This window comes from Pithys albifrons, chromosome 21 (assembly GCF_047495875.1).
Source record: "Pithys albifrons albifrons isolate INPA30051 chromosome 21, PitAlb_v1, whole genome shotgun sequence".
Lineage (NCBI taxonomy): Eukaryota > Metazoa > Chordata > Aves > Passeriformes > Thamnophilidae > Pithys > Pithys albifrons.
This window is the reverse complement of record NC_092478.1, coordinates 3,383,088-3,406,158: the sequence shown is the minus strand read 5'-3', so window position 1 is coordinate 3,406,158 and position 23,071 is coordinate 3,383,088. Positions and strand designations below refer to the sequence as shown.

The 23,071-nt window shown below is 43.1% G+C and overlaps 1 protein-coding gene across 1 annotated transcript; it reads left to right on the top strand.

The window, feature by feature from the left end:
• Window positions 1-634: 634 nt before the first annotated feature.
• TAF15 (TATA-box binding protein associated factor 15) lies at window positions 635-21,855 on the top strand. Its single transcript, XM_071574817.1, has 16 exons — window positions 635-744; window positions 4,903-4,939; window positions 5,895-5,943; window positions 6,127-6,217; window positions 6,296-6,413; window positions 8,984-9,267; window positions 10,044-10,158; window positions 16,196-16,230; window positions 16,812-16,844; window positions 17,403-17,512; window positions 18,039-18,168; window positions 19,368-19,457; window positions 20,472-20,556; window positions 20,924-21,009; window positions 21,109-21,211; window positions 21,501-21,855. Exons 1-16 carry the CDS (start codon window positions 735-737, stop codon window positions 21,538-21,540), a joined length of 1,416 nt encoding a protein of 471 aa, XP_071430918.1. The 5' UTR covers window positions 635-734; the 3' UTR covers window positions 21,541-21,855.
• The last annotated feature ends 1,216 nt before the right edge of the window (window positions 21,856-23,071 follow it).

Sequence of the window (23,071 nt, the reverse complement as noted above, 5' to 3'; positions counted from 1 at the left end):
AGAGGATGTACAAGGTGGGGGAAATATCAGGGGAAAACGGGGGGAAATTGGGGGGAATATCAGGGGAAAATGGGGAGAAATATTGGGGAAAATACTGGGAAAAATGGGGGAAATAATGGGGGGAAATGGGGATCCTGCACAGGCCCCCCGAGCAGCAGAGGAAGGACAAGGTGGGAGGAAAATGGGGGGGAAAAATAGAGGAAAATTTGGGGGAATATCAGGGAAATATCAGGGAAAAAATGGGGGGAAATATTGGGGAAAATATTGGGAAAAATGGGGTTTCCCTGAACTCCATTCAGCATCTCCCACAACCTGGCTGATGCACAGCGGGGGCGCTCCGAGGGCGCCGGGGTGGACTTGCTGGTGCAAAAAGCCGAGCGTGCAGCCCCCTTATCTCCCTGCGAGCACCGTCACCGTGCGCTGAGAGCTTATTAATTAAACTAATTTAATTCCCTTACACAATTCGCGGTGCGCGCGCGGCCCGCACACCCCCACCCCCCCGCCCGCTGTATTTTGGTACAGCCCTTCTTGTGTGTTCCCCCCACCACACACATACACACACACACTCCCCCCTCGGCCGCCCGGAGAGTGGTATGCGCCGCGCGCGCTGATTGGCCGGCGCGCCCCGCAGTCCGCGCGAGCTGCGGGTGCCTCAGTGTGCGCGCGGCCGGCGCGGCGGGCGGGTCGGTCCCTGCGCTCCCTCCGCTCCCTCCGCCCCCCTCAGCGCCGCCGCCATGGCTTCGGGTAGGTGCTGACAGCCCCGCCGGGCCTCGGCCGGGCAGCCGCCGTGGCTCCGCTTCCCGCCGTCGGAGCGCGGGTGCGGTGGGGGCGCGGAAGGGCGGGAGAAGCGAGCGCCATGTGGCGCAGGTGGGAAAGGCCCGCGGCCATGTTACACGGGGCGGGGGGACGCGCCCGATTTCCCCTCATGCCCCTTCGCCTGTGGCCCGGGGAAGGGGGAGGGGGGCCACGCCCCTGCCGGTGGCCCCCGTGGACACGCCCCCTTCGGCGGAGGCCACGCCCCCTCCCCGGGGACCCCCTGCGCGAGCCGCTCGGGACACGCCCCCTTTACGGTGGGGGGGCGTGGCCAGGGGGGCGCCCCCTCCCCTCGTGTCGCAGTTGGGGGGGCAGAGACCCCTCGGGGGCTGCAGCCCCTCCTTTGGGGTTTAGGCCCCGCTCTCCGTATGTGAATCCCCCCTTGGGGCTGTCCCATTGCCCCCCCCCAGTGGGAGGTGTGGACCCCACGTTGGTTCATGTTCCCCCAGGTGAAGCCCCCACTTGGGGTTGTGTACCCCCTCATGCCTGAGATGTGGACCCCATTTTGGTTCATGCCTCCCAGTGTAGGCTCTCACCCCTGTGGGTCGCATTCTGTCCTTTGTAAGGTGTAAACGCCCCCCTTTTGGCTCATCATCCTTCCCCCATGTGGACCCCTGCTTTGGGTTGTGTTCCCCCTGTGTTCTCCACGGTGTGAGATGTGGACCTTGTTTTGGTCCATGTCCCCCACTGCAGGCCCCCCATTAGGGTCGTGTATTCCCCTGGTGTGAGTTGCAGGCCCCCTCCTTTTGGATCGTGGTCCTTCCCCCATGTTGACCCCTGCTTTGGGTTGTGGTTCCTACGCCCTCCCGTCCCACTGTGAGATGTGGACCCCGCTTTGGGTCATGTACCCCTTGTGTATGAGTCTCCCCTTTTGGATCATGGCCCTTCCCCTGTGTGCACCCCTGCTTTGGGTTGTGTTCCTCGCCCCATCCCAGTGTGAGATGTGGAGCCGGCTCTGGGTGCCACTCTCTCCCCACAGCACGGTTTGTGTGCTCCCCTTCGGATCAGCACCCCCATGGAATGCTGGCACCCCCTCCCTTGGGTCGTGCCCCCCTTAGCCTGGGATATTCCCTTCCCTCCCCCCATGGGACCACCTTTGTGTCCCAGTATCTGCTCTGCCCTCTCTGTGCTCTTCACACACGGGGGGTGCCAGCAGAGCAAAGTGGAGGCTTCACACCCCCCTGCCCTGGGCTTAAAAACGCCCTGGCTGGGATTGTTTTCCAGGGGAGGATTTAGTTGAGCCTGGATACAGGATCCGCTGTCCCGGGTGAGCTCACACAGCCCAACTTCCCTGCGGCCTCTGCGAGCGGGTTTGGTGCTGTTTGCTCATCCCCTTTGGGGCACTGTGGGTGTTCAGGTCCCCCCTGCAGGGCTGTCCCTGTGCAGCCGGGGGTGGTGGCGGATCCCGGAGTGGGAGGAGGAATTCCAAGGCCGTACGTGCTTTGTGGAGCGAGCCGTGTTTTGTCAGGGTCGAGCCATTTTGGTGTGGTCTCAGCCTGCCTGTGTGAATGACAGACAATACAAACAAAGCAAGGGGTGTTAAAGGAATCCTTTAATGCAAGGAGGAGTCGTTTACCCTGGAGAGTGAATGTGTCCAAAGGTACTAAAATGCGTCCAAATAATGATTTTTCTACTAAATGAGTAAAGCTTGGCAGTAAACTAAACCCACTTTCTCTGAACACCTCAACTACAGACCCATCAAGCACTTGAGTCTCCTCTGTTTTCTCTCTGATGTTCAAACATGAGGTTCTTTTTCCGACCAGAATGTTGAAGAGCAGTGCTGATTCTTCATATAAATTACTTGATATGAGAACCTCAGTTTCCAAATATACACAGCAGATTCTTCTGTCCTAAGAGAAATACTCCCCTGAGCACTGCAAGGTGTTCAGTCTCCTTTGCCCCACCTAATCCACAGGAAGTTTTTCCATGAGCTTTTTGAACATTTAGTAAAATTGTATCCAGGAATTTCCAGAATTAAGCTTATTTCAAAAAATATTTACTGTCTGTATTGTCCCCATTTAGCCCAGCAAAATAAATGGATCAGGAGTCTGTAAGAGGTCCAGCAGAGGATGTAGAAAAATATATAAATAAAGGAAATTCTCCTATTCTGTTTTTTCATATTTTACAGGCTCCTTATCTGGTTGCTTTCAGACATTTCCCAAAACGTTTGGGTTTGGCAGAAGTTTTTTAGGGAGAAGTTGAGGAGATTAAATGTCCTAAGGAGGTTAAATGTAGCCCTTTGGTTTTTAGCTGGTTACATCCTTACTCAAGAATTCTTTCTGATACAACCATTGATACTCTTTGCTTTAATTGGCAGCGTGAATGGCTTACAAATTTTAGAATTAAACCACAACCATGTTTCAAAATGTGGTTACCTGTTTAATAGTAACCTTTGTGATTATTTAAATTGAAACTGTGAAAATTTTACCTTGCTCTAATTAAAACCAATAAACATTTTTGAGTTGCACGTCTACACTGAGGCTTTAATTGCTTTTTAATACAAAAAAACCCAATTAAATTCTTGTGTAGCAGTGCAAAAGGAGGAGAATATTTCACATTTGAGTGAAACCGCCTTGTAGGATGTGAAATGAAACATTAATTCATCTCAACGTGGTTAAATGTTTCTGTTACAGAATATGAAATTGGATACTTTGTGTTGCTTTGAGGAGATACTTTATATTAAAAATGTTGCTCGGTGTCTGAATAGCTCAATTGACACCCTCATTTCACGTCTCACCTGAGGTGATGCCTCACAAACCCAAGTTCAAGGGGATGGGTAAGCACTGGCAGGGTTGGATTTATTACCTTCTGAGGGAGGTATAATGAGCAGATTCAGCAATCTGATGAGTGGTTTGATTGGAAAATTGTTATAGTAATTTATGACATTTACCCTGCCTTGTAATTAATTCTCAGTGACAGCTTTTTAGGCAGTTCTGGGTGTAGAGATTGGAGAGAGAATGTGGGGGAAAGACTGAAATTGGGGATGAAAACACAGAATTTCCTGGTAGTTTTTATTAGACCACAACACCACAGTGTTTATATAAATTTGTTAAGTGATTTGAAAGGAATGGAAAGATTGCAGGACTGTTATCCAGAGTGACAGCACTGGGGGAGAAAGTGTTTGTGTTTTGACAAGAACGTGGGAATTTCAAGCAAACTGGGGCTCCTGCATAGAAAGTGAGATCGACAGAGCCCGTGCAGTGCAGAGTCCCCACAGCGTGGGCTGGGAGGGACCTCTGGGGAGCTGGAGCTGCTCCTGGCAGTGGGAATCCTGATGGGGAGGGGGGTTCTGTGTGGCTGCATCTGTTGGGCTCTCAGTGGCATTTTCCCCTTTGCCATATGAGCACAGGGAAGTGTCCTGGCTCCTCCATCCCTGCCTGTGTCTGGGCCCTTTTGCTGGGCAGAGCTTTCTTAGAATCACAGACTCATAGAATCAGTTGGGTTGGAAAAGAGCTCTGAGATCATCAAGTCCAACCCTTGGTCCAACTCCAGTCCCTTTACCAGATCATGGCACTCAGTGCCACGGCCAAGCTCAGTTGAAAAACCTCCAGGGATGGGGAATCCACCCCCTCTCTGGGCAGCCCATTCCAATCCCTGAGCACTCTCTCTGCAAAGAATTCTTTTCTGCTCTCCAACTTCAGTTACCCCTGGCAGAGCTTGAGCCCATCGTGCCCCCTTCTTAGGGCACCTTAAAAAGGTGTTGAACAGACTGACCTACTTATCTTTGCTTGATTAATTAAGCTGCTGCATTCTGCCTATTGATGATGGCACCATGTTCTGTAGCCTTTAGGGGGGTTATACAGTCCCAGATACACGAAGAGAGGCCTTGAAAATGGAATTCAGGTCTTTCAAAAAGGACAGTTCCAAGTGGCTGTGTCTGTGTCTTGTCCCTCTGTTCCTGTCATCCCAGCCTTAACATTTTCTGTTTTCTTAATAAAGAGGAACCTGTCTCATTCTGCAGGGAAAGCAGTTGCATTATCCAGTGTACTTGAACCTTTCTCCCTCTCCCCAGACTTTTCCCCCTTGTAGTAAATAGAGCACTTGAATGTTAATTGGAAATTCTCAATATGACTTTTTTCTCTTTTCTAGATTCTGGAAGTTACAGTCAGTCTGGGGGCCAACAGAGGTATGTGTGGGGTTTCTTTTGCTGTTAGCAATTACATCTGCACAGAGAAAAACCATTTCATGTTCCCATCATGATGATTGAATCTTCAGGCATGATGGAGGGTTGATATGATTTTGGAGTTATGGGTGCAGAATTCTTGCACCTGAGCCTTTGTCAAGAAGTCTCATAAAACAAGAAAAAACAGTTACAGATAAGACAATCATCAGATGTGAATTGCAATGACATCCTGTAATAGTCAGAACTTTTGAAATATTGATAGAAATATTTTTGATGCCACTACCTTGAGATGTTTACTAAGATTTTAGTCAAAGGTTATTATATTTATTATATGGCCCAAAGCTGCAGTTTGGGGGTGTGGGAATCAAGAGTTTTTATGGAATTGTGACTGTGCTCATGAGAAGCACAAGGTTCTGTGCATGGAGCACTGCCTGAGTTTGGGTTTGTGTCTGAGCATGATGAGTTTCAGCACATGGTTCTTCTGTCAGTCCATGAAGGTTTGAAGTGGCAGAATAATGAGTAAGTAGAGCATAAAACTGTCGTGGGTTTTGATGGTGATGTTATTGTTGGGTAGCTCAACAAATGCCAAACAGACAGTAGCTGATTAAAATAAAATTGACTTTGTGAGAATATATTGAAAAATGGAAAATGCTTTTGTTTATTATGAAGTTTTCTGGAATTCTGAAGAATCTGTCAAATTACAGCAAACCCCACTTCATGTACTTTAAATTTATGTTTGGAATGCAGCAGAAATTGAAATAAGCTCTTCTGGTTTCTGACAGCTGTGGAAACAATTAGTTCATTGATGTGGTTCTAAAGTGCCTGCAACTGCAGTACTTGGATTAAACACCTATTTTGGAATTAAGAGAAACTTAAAATGACACCAGAAAATACCTTTACTTTCCAACCTGTATGGAGGGCACTGTGAGCCTTTTCTAAATGCATTTCTCTCTTACAGTTACTCATCCTATGGCAATCAGAGCAGTCAGAATTATGGACAAGGACAGGTATGTTGAAAAAAACATCATTCCTTTCAAAGCAGATGTTCCTTGAGGGAAAATAATTGTTCCTGGGCCAGGAAAAATTCCTTCCCAGCTGTGCTTGATGTTTGCAGTTGTGTCTAGCCAAGGAAAACTGTAATTATCTGCTGTGGGAGTTACACTTACCTGAGTACATTCTTGGACTTACAGGGATATTCTGGTTATGGGCAGAGTGGAGACAATTCCTCCTATGGACAGAACTATGGAAGCTACCATGGGAACTATGGACAAAATCAATCAGGTTTGGCTGCCTTGTTGCATTCATTGGCAGGAATTAAAAGGTGAATATTGACTAAAAATTTTCTTCCTCGTTTTCCAGGTTATGGACAAGATTCCCAGGGATATGATGATGAATCCAGTTATGAAAATCAGAATCAGAGCTCATACAACCAGCAGTCCTATGGCAGCCAGGGGCAGCAGAAAGGGTCATCCAGAGGGTAAGGAAGCAGAGTTTACCAGTATCTATTTAAAAGAATGTCTAGTAGTTGTACACTCTTAACAAGAACTGTAAAAAATTTCTTGCTGTCATTGCTAAAACAGAAATATTTGAAAATCCACGTTCTTAAGACAGTTCTAATGCCTGAAAGATCAGGAGGTACAGAGGAGTATTTATTTATGTGCAGTTGTTTTAGAGTCAAGCTGTATGAGGACATGCACTTTAGGAGGTCTTTGGGTAGTGGCTGCAATGAAGAATGGACTTTGAAGAGTATTTTGATTAGGAAAAAGACAAAAAATACCACTCCAATTATATTCTTTTGTATAAACTTACAGAACTCTTTTATTAACTTCCAATAAGCTGTTAGCAAGGAAACTCGTCCCTGTTCTCAGATTGCAGGCTGCTTATCAGGCTCAGAATGCCTGTGCTTGATGAAAGAAAAGTAAAGGATTCAAAAATGTAATTTAAGAATTAGCTTTCATTTTGTCAGCTGAGTAGAGTTCTGAAAACATTGTGGTTTTATATCCTCATCAGTACGTTCAATGTGCACCTGCAAATGCTGCACTCTGGCTCAGCTCTCTGCTGTTGCAGGTGTATTTGACTGAAGTGATGTTGTATTTCATTCAGTTTCAGGAGGATTAATGACACAACTTTGAAAGTGTGTTGGAAATACACCCCAACTTCCCATAATGACTTAAAAGACCACTTAGTGCTGTAATACCTTGTCTAATTTACAAGCTTTGTGTGTGCACCCCGAGGGTTCTGCTCACCTTGAGGGTCGAGGGACCTCATTAAAATACAGTCATGTTCTAAACCTCATTCTTGTGTCCAAGGTTCAAATGTTTTGTAGTTTTTTGCAAGGTGATAAAACAATCTGGACTTGAGCAAACCTGTGCTTGGTTTCTGTTTTTATGGCTATTATTACAAAACACCTCAATATAATAAAGCAAGATCTTAATCTGCCAGCAGTAGGTGCAGAATGTCTTATTTCCCCTAACAATGGTTAAATTTTGTTTTGATTTATTTTCTGAGCATTTATTAGAGCTGTACAGAGGTAATAATGGAGTTTCTAACTCTGTAGACATCCAGTGGAAAAAAGAAGCAGCTTGTAGATTTTCCAACAAGCTGTTCATGATCAAGAAAATGAAATAAAAACACTGGAGGGAAACTTTTCGATGTGTGATTGTAACAAATAAGGAGAAACTGAGAAATTAAATGGTAGCAACTTTGAAGAGAGTGAGCACAAAATTGTAGCTGTCAAATGTGAGGGGAGGGAAGGAAAACAGCAAATAGTGGATGTTGTCAGTGGTGCTTCCTTTGTTGGTGATGGTACAAAGGTTGGAGCAGCTCTGACCTTTCTGAAGTGAAGATATTAATAAAAATCTTCACAAGCTGTTTACCCCTGGGATTAGCAAGGTTCAAGATGAGATCTAGGCTAGGACTGGGAGAGCAGATTAGGCAGCATTTACATGGAGGGGATATTTTGAGGTTGGTTGGATCCAATGGTCTGGATCTTGGAGTGCTTTGAAAAGCTGATGGGAACTTTCTGTAGGCTCTTGTATTTTTTTTTTCCTTTTTCTGAGATATTTTGACTAATGAGTAAGATTGCCAAAGACTGGAGAGTGGCTGATCTTTTTCAAAAGGGTGGAAGCAAGGAGGAGGAAGAGAAGAAAGGGTGGCTGAGATCAGAGATTTATTTTCAGTTACTGAAAAAATAAGACAGTTAAGGCACAACTAAGTACGTGGGGATAAAAAAAGGAATGAGCAATAGCCAGTGTTCCCTGGATGGAATCTATTTCCCATAAATCTGTATTATGTCTTGTTATGAAAGGGTAACCCAGCTGGAACTGTTCTCTCATAAATCTAGATTTTCAGAATATTTTTGGATGCTGAGGTAGCCTAGGAAAGCACAGTCTGGGTGAGATTCCCTTGTGGTTGCTCTCAAGTTATTAATCAGAGATTTATGACTCCCTCTTGGAATGTGGAGCTGCACCGTGTTGGAGTATCCTGGATGTGCTCCTGGTCAGTGCTTCTGATGAAGGTTGGTGGGATCTGGAGAGCACTAAAGGGAGAAGAACTTGCAGTATGTTAGAGACCATCACAGGAGTTAGAAAGGTTCTTGACAAGTGGTAGAATGACCAGAAGAAGAGAGGTGGCAATTCAGTGAAAGCAAAACTGGGGATTTGGGGTTTTTGAGGTGGGAAGTCTCAGCTGTGCAATACAACAGGAGCTGAGCATTGAGGCTCTGCCCCAGGGCTGTGTAGGGAAGGGTTTGGTGTTCAGGAGGTCGTGGGCTCCCCATCAGGCATTTCTGTTACTGGGGAGAGGGAAGAGAGCAAGTGTTGTACTGGGATATGTGCAAGGAGTGATGCTTTGAGTTACATTTACAGTGGAAGCTGAGGAAGGCAGATACATCCCAGCAGAGATGAAACTCTGTATTTTCATATCCATATGCCAGTAATGAGGTAACTGTGACGAGGAAATTTTACCAATGTCATGAATTTCCAACCGTTGCTTTGCTCTCTGCTCTGTGAACATTTAACTATTAATTCAAATTCTGTTTATTTTAAGTGGAAGAGGCTCTTATGAACAAAAGTCAAACTATGGTCAGCACCAAAGCTCTTATGACCAGCAGTCAAGCTATGGACAGAACCAAGACTCTTATGACCAGCAGTCAAGCTCGTATGACCAGCAGTCGGGCTATGGCCACCAGGGCTCGTATGACCAGCAGTCGGGCTACGGCCACCAGAGCTCCTATGACCAAAAGTCAGGCTACAACCAGCACCAAAGCTCATATGGCCACTCTCAGCAGTCCTACCAGTCTCAGAAGGGAAGCTATAGCCACAACAGCCAAGGTAAAATTCACAGGTTGGGTTCAGTACTGGCTGGTAAAATGAAGCAGAAACGCTCTGAAATAGTTGGATTTGCTTCTTCAGACAGTTATTTGATGAGTAGTTAAAACTCTTTTTTATTGATATTTTTGGGGGATGTTTATAACTTTCAAAGCATTATGCAGAGGTGAAAAACTTCTGGGGCCCCCAAGTGGTTGTGTTTGCATTTGTCAGAGGCACCATTGCAGAGTCCCTGCCCCTGAGTTCTGCACATTCTAGATGGAATTTTCTTCCTAAGCTATTTTGAACCTTCTTCCTGCATGAGTGTGACGTGTCTTGATCAGTCATGAAGAGCTTTTGCACTTCCCATTCCAGCTTTGTGCTGTGTAGGTGAATTCTGAGACAGAAGGAGAAGTTTAAGATGAAGCTTTTTTTTTGCAGTAACTTCACACCAGCGGCACAACCCACTCTGTTTATCCTTGTTCTGTCTTCACTGATGTCCTGTGGAAGTCAGATGAAAAGTATATTTTAGGCAATATGTGTTGAATATTGGGAAAATGGAGTGTAATTGCAGAGTGCTTGTGTTCTGATACACCTTGTGACCCAGGAAGATAATGGAGCAAAGTTTGTTTGGGGTTTTTTTTCAAGTTGCTTTGTGTAAGAGAAATTTAGAAGTTGATACTTTTCAGGTTTAAGTGACAGACTTAATGGAGAGGGCTGGGAGTTTATAAGGTGTGAATTTTCACTGCACTGCAGTTTGCACTCAGTTGACTCCTGTTTTGTTTTGCAATTTGTTCCAGATGATCGTCGTGATAAGAGTAGGTATGGAGAAGATAATAGAGGATATGGCGGGTCACAGGGAGGAGGTAGAGGGGGATATGACATGGATGGAAGAGGTCATATGTCTGGATATGGGTAAGTGATCTCCTTCCAGTGCCTGCAGCTCCTTCCCCTTGTTTCTTCTAACTTAGCTGGTTTTAATTTTGGTTTATTCTATATCTATTCCTAGTTTGGGTTTAGATTTCTGATAAAGAAAGTTTTCTAAAGTTAAACCTCTCTCTGCACTGCACGAAATGTGTTTTGCACAGGAAGAGCTCTGAGGTTCAGGTAGATTGAGACCAAGTTTTTGGTTGTTGTGACACAGAGCTGCATTTTATTTGCATGAGTTGCAATTCAAAAACTGCCCCAGCCCATCCCTTGTTTTCAATGACAAAAAACCCAAAAGCCAAGGATTGAGAAAGTTTTATAAATCCATAGCTCAGGTAGCTCACATTTTAGCAGGAAATTATTTTGACTTTGCAATAATAAGAATAATTTAGTAATAACATTATTTGTTCTTTGCTGGCATTTGCAGTTTTAAATTTCTATTTTCTGTGTGTCATTAAAATACATTTTTTATTATTGATTTAGCTGTCAGTCTAAACACATTTATTTTGGGTAGAACTGAACCACTAACAATGCTGTCACCCCTTTAACAACTGCCTTAGGCCCTGCACTGTCAAGAATTAATTCATGCACATATTTCATTTTGTGCTTGCAGATGGTTTCATGCAAAGGTCTGAGACTGAGACCTTTGCTGCAAAGCCCATTGAATCAGGCCATATGACATAGAATTCATTAACAAACTCCCAGCTGGCCCCCCTTTATGTCCCTGCAGTGTTTGAGGGTGCAGAGTGTTCACTGATGCAGGACAAGAGTGTTGAAGCTTCAACTCAGCTTTGAGGAGTTGCTTGTCAGCACCACTTACCCTTCCAAGGGCTGCACAGCTCTGGGTTGTTGCTGACCTGCAGATAAAACCCACTGTAATGACACAGTGCTGTGTGTTGGAACTGATCTCATTTAACAAAATAATCCAATACTTGGGTACTTTTCAAACTATTTATTTTTAAACTCTGTTTAAAATTTGCCTGCTCCTTGAGGTGCCCCCAAATTGTTTTCATGGCTTGGGTTTGATGCTGTGGGTGCACCTAAATGGGTGTGAAAGCACAAATTCAAAAGCTTATCAGTAGTTATTTTATGTTACTGGGGGTTTATATAATATAGACTTAATGCATAATTTTTCTATGATAATTTACATAATAAAAATGTTATAAATATATAAAAATTACATATTATATATGAATATATAATTTATAAATATATTTTTATAAATCTTTATAAATTTATAATTTCTAAATATATAACTATATAATTTATACATATATCATTTATGTATATATAAATATATATAAATATATATAATACAAATTTCTACAGTCTATAATATATTAACTAGTGAAGTAATTTCTAAGTTGACTTTCAGTTAAAACTGAACTACTTTTTTAAAATTAGATTTTCTTTGTGCATGAGGGTTTTCCATATTCCTGTGATAAAACCTGAGTTTTTAAAAGATCATTTATAGCTGAGCCCTTTCCAACAAGAGGAAATGAATGTGAGCTTCAAAAAACACACTGGGAGATTTTGTCACTCCAAAACAAGACTTGGGTCTCTGCAAGATTAAGAAAAATGAATTAATGTCTGTGAAATAAAATATCTTCCCATTTTATATCAAAATGGAACAAAACTTTTGGTCACACATCCATGTAGATCAAAGTCCTTCAGTGGACTTGGAACTAAAAGAAGGAAGAAAGGGGAGGTGAATGGAGAAAGGGGGGAAATACAGAGAAGTGGGAAGGCATTAATTAGGAATTAATTAATTAGGTCTGCTTCTGCTAAATGATGCTGTCCTTAATAGCATTTGCAGTGGAAATTTGCTGGAACTACAGTGTCATGTATGTTTGTTCAATCTCTTTGGGTAATTATGGCAGGATTCTGCTGCTGATATTTTACCAGACATGCTTATTAGAAAAGTCTAAAAGATTAAATTAAATAACCAACTGTACAGTCAAGGGGGAAATGACTTGTAATAAGGTAAGAAATCCTGTGTAGTCCTCTGAACTTGTGGGGTTTCAGGGGGGAAGCTTTATATCCTTGTGTTTCTCTTTTTTTATTTTTTATTTATTACATAGGAAAAAATATGTGCAGGAATTTCAAGTCAGTCTCCAGTAACCATCATTTTCAGTTGTTTAATTTGATCACAATTTAATGCTTAACATTAAACTGTGAAAATTTTGCAGCCATCAGGAAATAATCTAAAAATCTTGTCTACACTTGCACTGCTGGAATCACAGAATCCCAAAAAGGTTTGGGTTGGAAGGGACTTTAAAACTCATCCCATCCCACCCCTGGCCTGGGCAGGGACACCTCCCACCAGCCCAGGCTGCTCCAACCTGGCCTGGGACACTTCCAGGGGTGGCATTTTTTTTTTCTAATGGTCTTAAGTTGCATCTTTTGGGATCTTAGTAGAATTTTTCCACCCTTTTGTTTTGAAGCTTGGAAAACTGATGATCTCACAGGCTTAATTTGTGGCTAAGAAGGAAAATACTTTCTCTTCTTAAAACCACAGTAGACAAGTTTCATCTTCTGATTAGAAGGCAGGTACACCAGGTCTTGGGAATGAAATTCACCCAAGCTTCCTTGTACAATGAGTCACCTTTTTGTTAGTCCTCATCTGAAAAATAAGGAATTAATTGCTTATTGTGGTTGTGGGACTGAATTAATTTGGTTAAGCCTGTCAGTGGAGCAATGCAAAGCAGGTGAGAGAAGCTTTGCCTTTGACTCTCCTCATGCAAACTGTGCTGATGAACTGCACAGATGCAGTTTGGAAAGGATTTACCATTTTGTTAGAATTTGTCAGAGGAATCTTAACTTTGCTCAGCAGAGATTATATTTTAACTCTGGTACTGAGTTATGTTGATATACTATAAAAAAGGCTACCTATGCAGGTTAATTGTATCAGCTATTAGGAATAGGAATTAGTGGGATATAAAGAAACTGCAGCTTAGTGCAAATGTTTTTTACAGTGTGGTTTGTGTTCACAATTAATATTTTGACTTGTAATAGGTATGGTTGAGCTTTAGCCTTATGGAGATTTTGGAAACACATGACCAGAGGCAAATACAGGCAGGAAAAAACCATCTGCCAGTGACTGTTGGTGCTCTAAGCATTCCTTTCTTGCTTGTAAAATACACTCTTCTGTGTAACTCCAACACACTTGGTGAGACAGATCCATTTTGGAGGCTGAAATTTGATCCCTGAATTCTTAGTGCTACTCCTGCCAATATCTGATCACTCAGATCAGTTTTAAAAACTGCATTTCTTGTATCTGTTGTGTTGAGCTGCCCATGTATCTGTGCCTTTAATTTAAAGAGCTGTTCCCAGATGGAATAAGCAACATCCAGATGAGCTCCATTTACAGCCAAGTAGGTGCTGATAAATCTGAGTGTAGGAGAAAAGAACATTTGACATTTCTTTCCCAGCAGCAAGGATTTGTCATTGTGAGCAGTTCCTCATCACATTCTGGCTGCCTGCAGTTCAGTCTCTCATTTATTATCTTAGTTGGTGGCACTGCAGAGCTTCAGCTGCCTGTTCATGTTTCTGATACAGAATGTTAGAACTCCAAAGTCCATCTGGTCACTCATTTTATTTGTCTGTGTGCAGGCCTGGTAAGCCAATGGGCTGTGAAACACTGCAATTATATTTTCCACACCTTTTATGAGAGTAATGTGGGAACTAATTCAGTTGCTGAGATTGAATTTCGGGTCTCAGGAAGGGGTAAATCTGAGACTGTGGCATCAGTTTCTGTGTCTGACTTCACTTGCTGCAGGATTTCTGCCTGGTTCCAGGGGATCTTGTGTAGCTTTGGCCAGCAATTTCAGGCTGATTTTATTTATAAATCTCATGTAAAATGTGACTTACAAATGTAGGAAAGCATTAATGATTCATCAGAGAGATCTGTCAGTGAATTGATGCTGATCTTTGTTGGGTTGACCATGTGGGACTAAGCAGAAGGTAACATGCTTGGGCAAAAACATATTTCTGTAGACATTAATTAAAAAAACTAATTAAAAATGATTGATTGCACTTGTGAGTGCAGGGTGCAGAATTACTGTATCACAGAATTAGGAATTGGGCTTCCTTTCCATTTTATATATCCAGCTCTCACTTCTCAGAGTCACAGTGCACAGTTTTGTCCCAGCATCTTGCAAAATCCTCACTTGCTGTAAAGTCCTGCATGTGTTGACACAAAATTATTTTCTGTATGTTTTTAGATTGTTGGGTTTTTCTAATTTATATCTCTGCTGCTGTGTAATTTCACATCAGAAACATGTTCTGGATGTTGCTGTCCTAATGAATTGGGGTGGAAAACTTTGATAACATTTCCATGGTTGGTACTATTCACTCTTGTTATTTCTGAGTTAAAATCCCAGGACAGGCATCCTATTAGGAATTGTTGTGTCATAATGAAGTTTCTTTTCTAGCTGAAGTGAATTGGAGGTGGCAGAAAGGTATTTACAGTAAATTTTATGATCACCATTGTGTTTTTATCACTGAAAACAGCCAGCCTTGAATAAAGACAAGCACTGATGTTGCATATAAAACTCATTCATGTTACCTCTTTAATGAGCAGAGTGAATTACTTGTGAGTAAATGACACTGCAATACAGCATTCAGGTTTTTCTGTGGAACAGCAATAAAATCTGCAGCAAACATTTATTTTAAGAAAAGTCTCAGTAAAAAAACATTATATGTACTGCCACAGAATGCCAGTCACCCTCCAAGGAATGTCTCTTAATCCAGGTGTGATAATAACCTGTTGGAACCTTATTTCTTTGCTCCCCACTTTGGGAATGTTGTGTCAGCTCCTTCCATTCATGACTTTGCATTTGCTGCAACAGAACACGGAGTGGCAAAGAATTTACTCCCTAATTTTACTTCATTGCCCGTTGCTGGGGGATTGTGTCCCATGTGTGGACTCTGCTGTGTGGGAGACTGAAATAACACACCTGGAGTGACTTCTGGTGGTAAGAGGGGGCTGGTGAAGAGGCACAGCAGCTCCAGAGGCTTTGGAATATCCCTCTGCACCAGGGTTTGAGCTCACACTGCCTCTGTCTTGTGAGAGCTCCCAGGATTAGGTCATGCTGCCTAATTCTGAGGTGGCAGCTGTCAAGGAGGACAAGCAGGCAGTTGTGCAATAGGAGATAGTCTTTCTGACATTTGCTTATTGACTTTCTAAAAAAGATCCAGTGGTTGTGTTTTTCCTGGAGGTTTGACTATTGATTATATTGTGCTCATACCATGGATGCAACTAAAGATGCTGTTGGGAAAAGTCCTGCAAGTACAAACCTTTACACGGAAAAGAGTGAGGGTTTATTTTCATGCACATAATTGGAGGCGTAACGAGCTGTTTAAATCCCCTTCTAACCTTTGCAAATTGATGTGTGTAATCTCTTAACTTGGTCTACATTTTGTGCCACAGGTTTCAGAATGAATGAAATAAAACTTGACGGCCTCTGCTTTTGAAGCTCACATACACACACCTTCTCTGTAATGCCCAGGGCTGTAGTACAGTAGGTCCCCACACCTCAGAGAATGGCTGATTCTGCTAATTTATCCCCTCTATATAAATGCATAACAATGGAGGTTAATTAATTTCAGCTCTTTATACTTCTAGAAAAGTACTAAAGTACTAATTATTCCAAAGTAGCAATTACATCTACAATTAAAGCCCATTAACCGTCATGAGAATTACGTTTTTGTTTAAACCCCAGTTTTTAGTAGCAGTTATTTTGGCTTGTGGGATGGGAGAAAGTATTGAACCAACGACATGTGGATGGGTTAGTTTAAAATACTCCTTAGGGCTTCTCTTCTCCAGAGCAGCACCCTGAGAGATTATTCCCTTTCATGTAATTTAATCTTTGAACGTGAATGGGTAGCGAGGAGAACGTAGAGATGGTGCTTTAGCTGCCAGACAGTAACTCTCAACTTGTCATCAGTTAACTGTAGATTGAGCCTTGGGCTCAGCATGTAGAGACTTAAGGAAGAAATCATTTCTTCAATTTTTCCTCTGCAGTGGTGGTGACCGTGGTGGCTTCAAAAATTACGGTGGTAAGTGCCGAGTATCCAAAAATGTTTCAGTGGAAATTCTTTATAAATCTAAAAGCCACCAATATCTTGTTACTATCTAGTAGAAGCATTATAGAGTTTTGGTGAGGCTGGTGTGTTCATGAGTTTTAATAGCCAAACTTGTAAGCAATAAACTGGGTTTCTGCTTTTTCAAATTGCATGAAAGAATTTGTGGAGACAGTGACGTTCACCGGATTTTTTTTTCTTTTCTTTTTGTGCTTTTTGTTACAAATTCTTCTTTGAATGGTACTAGAGGTAGAAAAAAAAAAGTGGGAAACTGCTTGGTGATCTGACAACCAGCATTTGCAAGCAAACACCAGCACAGCATCAGTGTGGCAACTGCCACATGCTGCAAGTTAAAGAACATGTTAACGTCCTACAGACACCTTCTGTTGAACGTTTAAAGCTAAATATTCTCTAAGTCTCTGGTTAATGTCTTAGATTTTAGATGCATTACATACATTCTTTATGTATTTTCTTGTTGCTAAAAAAGTCACTTGAAAGTGTTTTGCTAAAAATAGTCCTTTTTCTTTCTTTTTTTTTTTGTCAAATCCATTTCATAGGTCAAAGGGATTATGGACCGAGATCAGATGCTGGTAAGAAAACAAGCAGTGAGTGGGAGTGGATTGTGGCTCTTAATGTCATTGCTTTTAGAATGTATGTCTAGAAAGATGGATGTGGCTGCAATTCCCATGGCTCAAAAGAACTGTAGCTAAAGCATGTCCTCCTTGGAAGAATTGTATTCTATTAAAGTGCACGGGAATTTTTGGATGTTCATGCAGCAAGTAAGAATTTGCTGATGAACTTTGGATCTGCCTGAGCTGGGCAGCTGCTTTCACTGCCATCACCTTCTGCTAAGCTGGTGTTATTTAAAACACACACTGCTGTGGTGGGTTGGGGTGTGCAGCTGCATGGAGAAGCTGAGTGTGTGGCAGCTCTCAGATGTATTCTCTGAAGTGCTGCAGCATCTGGAGGTGCCTTTTTGAAGTTGATGGTGTTAACCTCAAAATTGTGCTCCCTGCTTGTCTTTGGTTTCACACAAGATGTCTTTGGGATTTAAGGGTCTGCTACTGGGCAGCACAGAGCTGAGCTTACAATGTTGCTGCTCTTGCTGCCACAAAGACACGTGGTAAATGTGGTTTATTTTTCCATAGATTCAGAGTCTGACAACTCTGATAACAACACCATCTTCGTGCAAGGACTCGGAGAGGATGTTTCAACAGATCAAGTGGCAGACTATTTCAAACAAATTGGGATTATAAAGGTATGTGAAAAGAGAAGTCATTGGTCAGAAGGGAGAGAACTTGTGGAGCTGGTGTGTTGGAAATGTACTGGTATCACTCAAGGCAGAGTTTGCTTTGACCCCCAGCAGTTGTAGATAATATTTTATCTGGGTTCCCAGTGACAGCTCATTTGCAGGCTGGCAGCAGTAGCACCTTTTCCTGGTGACATTTAAATTGCTTTGTGTCCCTTCTTTAGCCTTCATAACCCTGACACTCTATCCATTGTCCCACCCTCATACACCCTCACGTTTGCCTCTGTGTTCTACGGCTGCTTCTTCTGTTTCTGCCATTCTAAATTAGGATTTTGTACTCTTGACCTCATTTTTTGTTAGAACTGGACCCATCATTACTCCTGGAGAACACTCAGCCATATCTTTCAGTTTCTGCAGGCCAGCTCCAAGAGAGAATCTTCTTTCTAAAGATAGTTAGTGTTATGCTTAGTTTACATGCTCTGAACTGACTTGACCAGTATTTCCTCAATGCCAAGTGTACAACTTTCCTTTTCAGACCAACAAAAAGACTGGCAAACCTATGATAAATCTTTACACAGACAAAGATACTGGCAAACCAAAGGGAGAAGCAACAGTATCTTTTGATGACCCTCCTTCTGCTAAAGCAGCAATTGACTGGTTTGATGGTGGGTGAGAGTCTCTGTTCTTTTTACTGTTTATGAATCTAACAGGCAGTGGGAGGAGCAAACCAATAACCTTATTGGGGACCCTGTGCTGCTACTTATGTGGCTTTTGATTTTGGGCTGGGTTTTTTTGTCTGTTTTTCTTGAAGACCTGTATCTCATGGGATCTCCAGTGTGCTGGGTTTCTCTCTCATTTGGTGAAGCAGCAGCTGGTGATTTAGACCAAAAATGTGTAATGAAACCATGAGGGTTTTCTGCTGTACCTCAGTCATCCCTGCAGAAATGTCAGTTCATGTACAGACCAACAGAGCTCTAATCTGTGTTAGCAGCTGGAAGGATTCCCTGTGGTGTTGGTATTGATATCTTTAGGGTTTGGGAATGTTTATGGCAACTTGTGCTCAGTGCTCTGTATATACACAGTTTAAAACAAGGCTTTTTAAAAGGATGGGTTTATCCCAGAAATACATTGATGTAAAACTCTTCAGACTTGATTCAGGAAATACAGAGATATTCTTGTAGTAATAAACTTGAGGGCATGAGGGACAAATGCCTGCTCCTGTCACCTTGTGTGGACACAGAATTTTAGTGATGCTGGGTGGAAACAAAAGGACATGCTCTACATCTGGGGTGAAATGATTCTGCATAAAAAGCCTGGCATGACATGCTGTTTGGTGGTTGTATTTTGATCATAAAAAGCAAATTGACTTTTGTTTAGGAGAGTAAAGCAAATATGACTATATTAGGCACATGTGCTGTCCTGTTTGCTCTGTGATAAATGTTGTATCTATGAAGAACTGAAACTTAGTAAAACATGAGCTTTTAAAATACACTTACTTGGGAGTTAAGTTTTGTGCTGGTTGTTGAATGGTACAAAAGCCTCATTGCCTGCCTTGGAATTACAAACAGAGTTTGGACATTCAACCCCATGAACATGGCCAGAAGTCTTTTAAACATTCTTATATCTGTTTAAGTTGCAACCTTCAGACCTCATTTAAACTAAAATATCTGTGGGTTTATGGAGAGCCTGGCAAGTACCTCAGTGTTTGCCATCTCACCTTTGCACCAGTGCTTTCAAAACCAGGAGACTTCCAGCAGCCTCCCTGTGTCTCAAGAGCTTTGTGCTCAGTCTGTATGTGCAACTCAATTCTGCTCTCCTGACCTTGCTGTTTGGAGCTGTATTGATCCTTTCTCTCCTTCCACAGGAAAAGAATTCAATGGCAATGTTATCAAAGTTTCTTTTGCAACTAGAAGACCTGAATTCATGAGAGGAGGTGGAGGTGGCGGACGTCGAGGTGGGACTGAGATCTGTAGAATCCTTGTTTTTGCATTTTAACTATGATTTATAAAAGAGGACTTGACTTTGAAGTAGTGATTCATCAAATATATGAGCCTTTGGGATTCTGCCAGGAAAGGGAGTAATAAGGATTGAACAAAGTAAAGTGAACTGAAATCTGTAATCTCTTTTGCACAGCACAGAATTTATGCTTTCCTTTAGAACTGGAAAGTTTCCAGATCTTGTCTCAGTGTTGCTTTTAAGGAGAGAGTGTGACAGTGATGCTGAGGCTGTACCAGTCCCACATACATAGGTGTGAATTCCCAGTGAGTATTTGCTTGTTAACAGCAAAGCCTTGAGATACTCTGATGTTTCCAGCTGGTATTGAGTGGGGTACATTATTCAACTGCCGCTGACTCAAGGCAGCTGTTGGATGTCTGACTCCTTTAATTAAAGAGGGTCTTTGATTGCCTGCATGCACAGTTTTGTCAGTAGTCCCCAGAGTATTCATTACATTCTCCAGGAATCAAGCTTTGGGCGGTGGCTGTCAACAAATTTTAGTTCTTAAATCAGGCAGTTCTGCAGGCTGATAAAAAATGATTCTCCAACAACTTCAATTGGTATAAAAGTTCTTAACCTTTGTGGTGTAGAAAGCAAGAATGTTGTCCCTGTGCATGTGTCAGAGATGTCCTGGCATTAATCCAGACAGCTTTTTATTAGATTTTTGTTCTGTGACTAAGTCTGGCCATATGTGATTGATACTATACACTGTTAAATCTTTCTGAAATTTTATTAATGGGTGTAGTGGATTTATATTTACCCACTGGCAATTCAAGCAGATCAAGTTTCCCTTTACTGCAGAAAAAGAATTTATGATAAATAGTGGGGCTATATGGACATTAAACACTCCTTCCACCTGAAAAGTCTGTCTGTTGCTTGAGTTCTGAAGCAGTGACAGTCCTTAATAAATATTTCTCATGTGCAGGTCATAGACTCTTCCCCTCCTTTATTCTGATTACAATTTTATCTGCAGGTTCACGAGGTGGATATGGAAGAGGTGGAGGCTTCCAGGGTAGAAGTGGGGAACCCAAAAATGGTGACTGGGTTTGTCCTAACCCGTAAGTGTCATTTTAATCACAGAATCATAGAATGGATTGGGTTGGAAAAGACCTCCCAGATCATCAAGTCCAACCCTTGGTCCAACTCCAGTCCCTTTACCAGATCATGGCACTCAGTGCCACGGCCAAGCTCAGTTGAAAAACCTCCAGGGATGGGGAATCCACCCCCTCTCTGGGCAGCCCATTCCAATCCCTGAGCACTCTCTCTGCAAAGAATTTTTTTCTGCTCTCCAACTTAAATTTCCCCTGGCAGAGCTTGAGCCCATCGTGCCCCCTTGTCCTATTGCTGACAATGGGGCAGGGGTGTTCCATTTATGCTCCTGGAGTGTCTTCACAGCTCAGTCTGGGCAATCCTTGTCTGTTCCAGATCCTGTGGCAACATGAACTTCGCTCGCAGGAATTCCTGCAACCAGTGCGGTGAGCCCAGACCAGAAGATTCCCGTCCTCCAGGAGGTGTGTTAAAACATCTACATCTCAAGTGTTAACACTGACCATGTCACCCACATCTTTCTGCAAAACCTGACTGATGTGTCTGTTTGCCTTTTCTCCCAGATTTCCGTGGGAGGGGTGGCTATGGAGGAGAAAGAGGGTACCGAGGGCGCGGCGGCCGCGGCGGCGATCGGGGCGGCGGCTACGGGGGCAAAATGGGAGGAAGGTAAGAGGGGCCTCTGCCCCTGCCTGGCTGTGCAGCACTCTGTGCCATTGAGAGGATGTGGGGAAAGGGTTGTTCATGTGTGCAAGCACAACTCTGCTGTGAAAATACTGACTACAGGTAGGAGCTTCCAGAAAAAATAACCCGTTTGTGTGTATTCTGTGAGCATTTTTGGATAGGGCTCTCTAAACACAGAGCAATTCACAGACGTCAGCGTAGAGATGTTTGGCTGAAGGGACTGCTTGTGATTTGCTTAATTTGATTTGCTTATAATTTTCTCTGTCCCTTCCAGAAATGATTTCAGAAATGATCAACGCAACAGACCATACTGAAGACCACTGTGAATGTTTTGTTTGTCTTCTTGATGCGTTTGATAGTGAAATTGCCTGCAGCTTCACCCATGGCCTCTTTGGATAGTGGAATTGAGTGAAACTAGATTTTTATTTTGGTGGGAGGGACTGGGGTGGTGTGGGAGGATTTTTTTTTAAGCAAGACATTAAAATTTAAACTTAATTCCAACATTCTCTTTTCTTCCCCCCATACCTTTTCAACAGGCCCTAAGAAGGAAAAGGATAAACTGTAAAATATTGCCAAATATGAAGTGTTTTGTAATACAACAATAAATGCTGATTGTTTTATTTGTGAAATCCTACTGTTTCACAATTGCTTAAGTTGGGTCTGTTTCCTTACATATTCTCAGTGTTCCTGTGATGTGGCCTAAGCAGTAAATAGGCCCTTGTTTGAAATGGCACTGCAGCTTTGACTGGAGTTCTGTTCACAAAATCTGCAGTTAAGTTGGTACTAAGCCTCCCTGCTGTCCGTGCCCTTTATGCCAGACTTCAGACTTGTCCCCTGCTCCTTTCCTTTTTCCCTCAGACAGAATTCTGGGCTCCCTGCAATCCTACCACACCTGCTTGTCTGTGCCCTGCACCCTCAGAGGAGCAAGGCAGAGCACGGTGTGAGTGTGTCCTGCTGCGGCCAAGGGCCAGAACAGCTCAAAACACAAGATGGGATGGCTTAAAAAAAAAAGAAATTGATTTGCTGTATGTTGCTGTACCTCTAGTTGCTGGTTTTGAAGTGTGGGTGATGGAAACAAGTGTTGTGTGCAGCTGGTTTGTCTTCAACATCAGTGAACATCATAGGTGAGGTTCAGTAGATGCATTTCTCCTGGAAAGCATCTGCTCTGTCAGGAGATTCATTTGTCATGGATTGTGGAGAGCTTGTTCCTCTTAAAACAGCTGGAATTTGAGGAATATATATATTAGTGACAGTACAAAATTTAATATATGACATGTGAGGCTTCAGAAAGGCAAATTGTTGACAAATTCAGTGTCTGTTGTTTTGCTGGGCTAGAAAAGTTGGAAGTGGATGGGTTTGGAGTGGAGAGGCTAGAGGGTGCTCTTGCCCAGTGCTGCAGTGGCAGATCCAGGAGTGGAGGCAGCTGGATGGAGGGCAGGGAGAGCAGGGACCAGCAGCTGGGAACAGCAGTGCCCCTGCCGGGGGTTTCCCAACAGAGCTGAGCTGGCACTTGGCACTGCACAAACACCTCCTGGAGCCCTGGGAGCTGAGCAGGGAGCTGGGAATGGCTGAGCTGAACAAAACCCAGCTGTGCTGGGGCCCGTGTGGCATCACCCCTCTGGTCCAGCAGTTCCCCGGTGGAGCTCTGGCTTTTTCCCTCCTGGGGAAAGGTGTGGGTGAAACAGCTGGTGCTTCAAATATTGGAAACAACAGATACAGCTGATTATTAACAGCAACTCAGCTTCCAACTCCCCTTTCTCCCTCAGGCTAAGAGCAGTCACCTCTTCAGTCTCTGGATTATCAAGGAGAAAAGTCAAGTGAGATATAAAACTACTGGAGCTGTCA

Bases quoted from the DNA above. Each gene is read 5' to 3' on its own strand.
- TAF15 (XM_071574817.1), top strand. The intron at 16,231-16,811 runs GTAAGTGCCGAG...TCCATTTCATAG, and splicing joins TGGCTTCAAAAATTACGGTG to GTCAAAGGGATTATGGACCG. The intron at 21,010-21,108 runs GTGTGTTAAAAC...CTTTTCTCCCAG, and splicing joins AGATTCCCGTCCTCCAGGAG to ATTTCCGTGGGAGGGGTGGC.